At 40.8% G+C, this 2657-nt stretch overlaps 1 protein-coding gene across 1 annotated transcript in view; it reads left to right on the top strand.

Annotated features, from left to right (window-relative positions):
* The window catches only part of egf (epidermal growth factor), a 29750-nt gene extending 27743 nt beyond the window's left edge, over positions 1 to 2007 (top strand). Inside the window, 1 exon segment of the mRNA XM_072663202.1 lies at positions 1820 to 2007. Within this exon segment, the coding sequence (XP_072519303.1) occupies positions 1820 to 2007 (188 nt within the window).
* Positions 2008 to 2657: the final 650 nt, after the last annotated feature.

Here is a 2657-nt window from a genome sequence, read left to right as displayed (position 1 = left end):
CGTTCAGGCATATTTGATGTTTTTTTGACTGTCAATCAAAAACAGTTCAAAGGCAAATCCTCTATCCATAAGCGACACATTCTCTACCACACAGGACAGTACACAATATCGGCAGCCCTGGTTAACATGAGCCAGTGCATTCTCTGAGACGGAGGTCTGAGCTTTTTGCCACAAACAGCGACGGCCCTCATTTTCACTGTGAAGCTCGGGGTGGACAACTTGTTATTAAACTCAGACAAGAAGCCTAAACTGGGCCGCGGTTGGACCATCCAGCAGGACAGTGGTCTAAAGCACATCGTAAACAACAAAAACAGTGAGTTGCTGACCACAGAACCAATGTCCTAATTAGAATGAGAACGGTAATGCAATTCCTCACAGTGCCGGTTTTGCAGACTACAGTCTAATCACCTCCTACATCATATGTTTAAATTGTACACTTTTCTATTTTAATAATTGTGTATATTTGGTCTACATATATATTGTTATTCCAATCTCTCTAAATATATTTTTATTTGTAATGTATCATATGTTATGTCTGTATATATCATTATTTATTTTAATCTTGTTTGGGTCTTAAATGTTATGCATTGTTTGGAGTTTTTATCCTTAATGTTTCATAAGTGGACAGTGGTGCTCAGCGGTCAGAGCACCGGGCTGTTGATAACAGGGTTGTGGGTTTGATACCCGGACTCTACAAGCTGCCACTGTTGGGCCTTTGAGCAAGGCTCTTCACCCTCTCCTGCTTCCGGTGCTGGAGTTGGCTGCCCATCGCCCTGGGGGTGTGTGTGCTCACTGCCCTTGTTCACTAGTGTGTGTGTGTGTTCACTACCACAGAGGACACGTTTTGTTGTACATAGTACAGTGACAAATACGTGCACCTTTACCTTTTAATTATTAAAGCATTTTACTGTTAGTTGTACCTTCTATGACTGTGTAATAAATACAAATAAACTTATACTTAATGTTTAACTGTTGGTAAATTGAATGAACCCACTTTAATGGTCTAATTTTATTTGTTTAGCCCTAGATGTTAGTGTACGTTGTTAGTTTAACCTGTCTTAATGACAATGTTTTGAAATAAAACAGACAGGAAAATAAGTTTTGTTCATTTGTAAACATTAAAAAAAGAATAAAAAACATGTTCCATGTTTATTTATAGTATAACCTTTATATCTATAATTACATTATTATAGCATTTAGCTGATGCTCTTATCCAGAGTGGCTTGCAGGGTTACTTGTATTTCAGTGCCAGGCCAATGTAGTGTTAGGAGTCTGGCCCAAGGACTCTTACTGGTGTAGTACAGCATAGTCACCCAGACCGGTAATTGAACCCCAGTCTCCCAAATGGCATGGTAGCTCACTGGCTTTTAGTGGTGTTATCTGTTGCGTCACACAAACCTAACTATCTCTAATAAAGAACCTTTCAAGAACATTTTAAAGAATCGGGCACCGTCCTTTAACATGGTCTGAACAGTGCTTTCTAGATGGCTCTAGGTGTTGTATCTCACAGTATCTCATATCTCCAAAACAGCAGCTTTAACTTTTTTAATAAAAGTCAATGTAGAAAGTTTTACTTTGGATCATTTCTATTGGTTCATTCATCATACAATTCTGACACAACATAATAGAACAACTGCAACAGCGACTTTATATTTCTTTAATGTGGAAAAATCATGTCTGCATTTTTTTTGTATGACACATTGGCATCGCATTCAGTGTGTTGCTGCCTTTACGCTTGTAGCTTGCTTCATGCTAACCGCTAGTGGTCTGCTAATATCAGTGCAGGCCTGTCTCGCAGAGCTCCTGTGAGTCCATGCAGGTCAGAGGTCACCCTCTGTGGCTGAAAAAGCCCATGGGGGTTTATCGGCCCAGGACGGAGACCAACAAAGCCCCTATAAATATCCCAGCCTGAGCAGTTTTTCTTGGCACATCAGCGCCGAGCTGCTCACAAAGAGACACGAGCTGGTTGGCGGTGTGCTTCGCGCCTCGGAGTGTGTTCCCGTCTAAGTTTAACTGGATGCACGTGAGCCTGTTTTAACCCCACGGCCTAAAGAGCCCGAACACACTGAGTGAGGAAGCACCGACACAATCCCATCACAGAACAAGTGGAACATGAGCGGAACGCAGCAGGGACTCACCAGTTCTTCAGAGCTACAGCATTTTAGGAGCCTTTCTGTTTCAAACTGTGTCAAAGAAGTGTTTAAGCGAGGTGATGAAGAGGCCACGCCCTCCAAAAACAGATACTTCAAAGGTTATTTAGGAAAAGTAACAGTTATATCTAGAACCACGGCACCTTAAAGAACTATTTATATAATTCTTCTTTTACTTATAGATGGTTATTTATAGGAACGCAAAAGTGGTTCCACTATTGTTACAAGTAAAAGAACCCTTTGTTAGTGCTTTACAGAACCCTTTTTGCTTACAGTGGGATTAACCCGCTTGATGATTCCTTGCAGAACCTTTTTACAACGGTTCTAAATAGCAACGGAATGGTTCCACTATTGTTATGAGGCTGGGAACCTATTTCAGTACTATACAGAACCCTTTTTAACTAGAGCGTAGTTGTACTAATAGTAGGTGGGTCTGTATAGAACCTTTAAAATGGGTTCACTATTGTTATGAGTCTGAGAACCCTTTTCAGTACTACACAGAACCCT

Source organism: Salminus brasiliensis, chromosome 19 (genome assembly GCF_030463535.1).
Source record: "Salminus brasiliensis chromosome 19, fSalBra1.hap2, whole genome shotgun sequence".
NCBI classification, from domain to species: domain Eukaryota; kingdom Metazoa; phylum Chordata; class Actinopteri; order Characiformes; family Bryconidae; genus Salminus; species Salminus brasiliensis.
The sequence above is the reverse complement of the archived record's forward strand: the minus strand, read 5'-3'. Positions and strand labels throughout refer to the sequence as shown.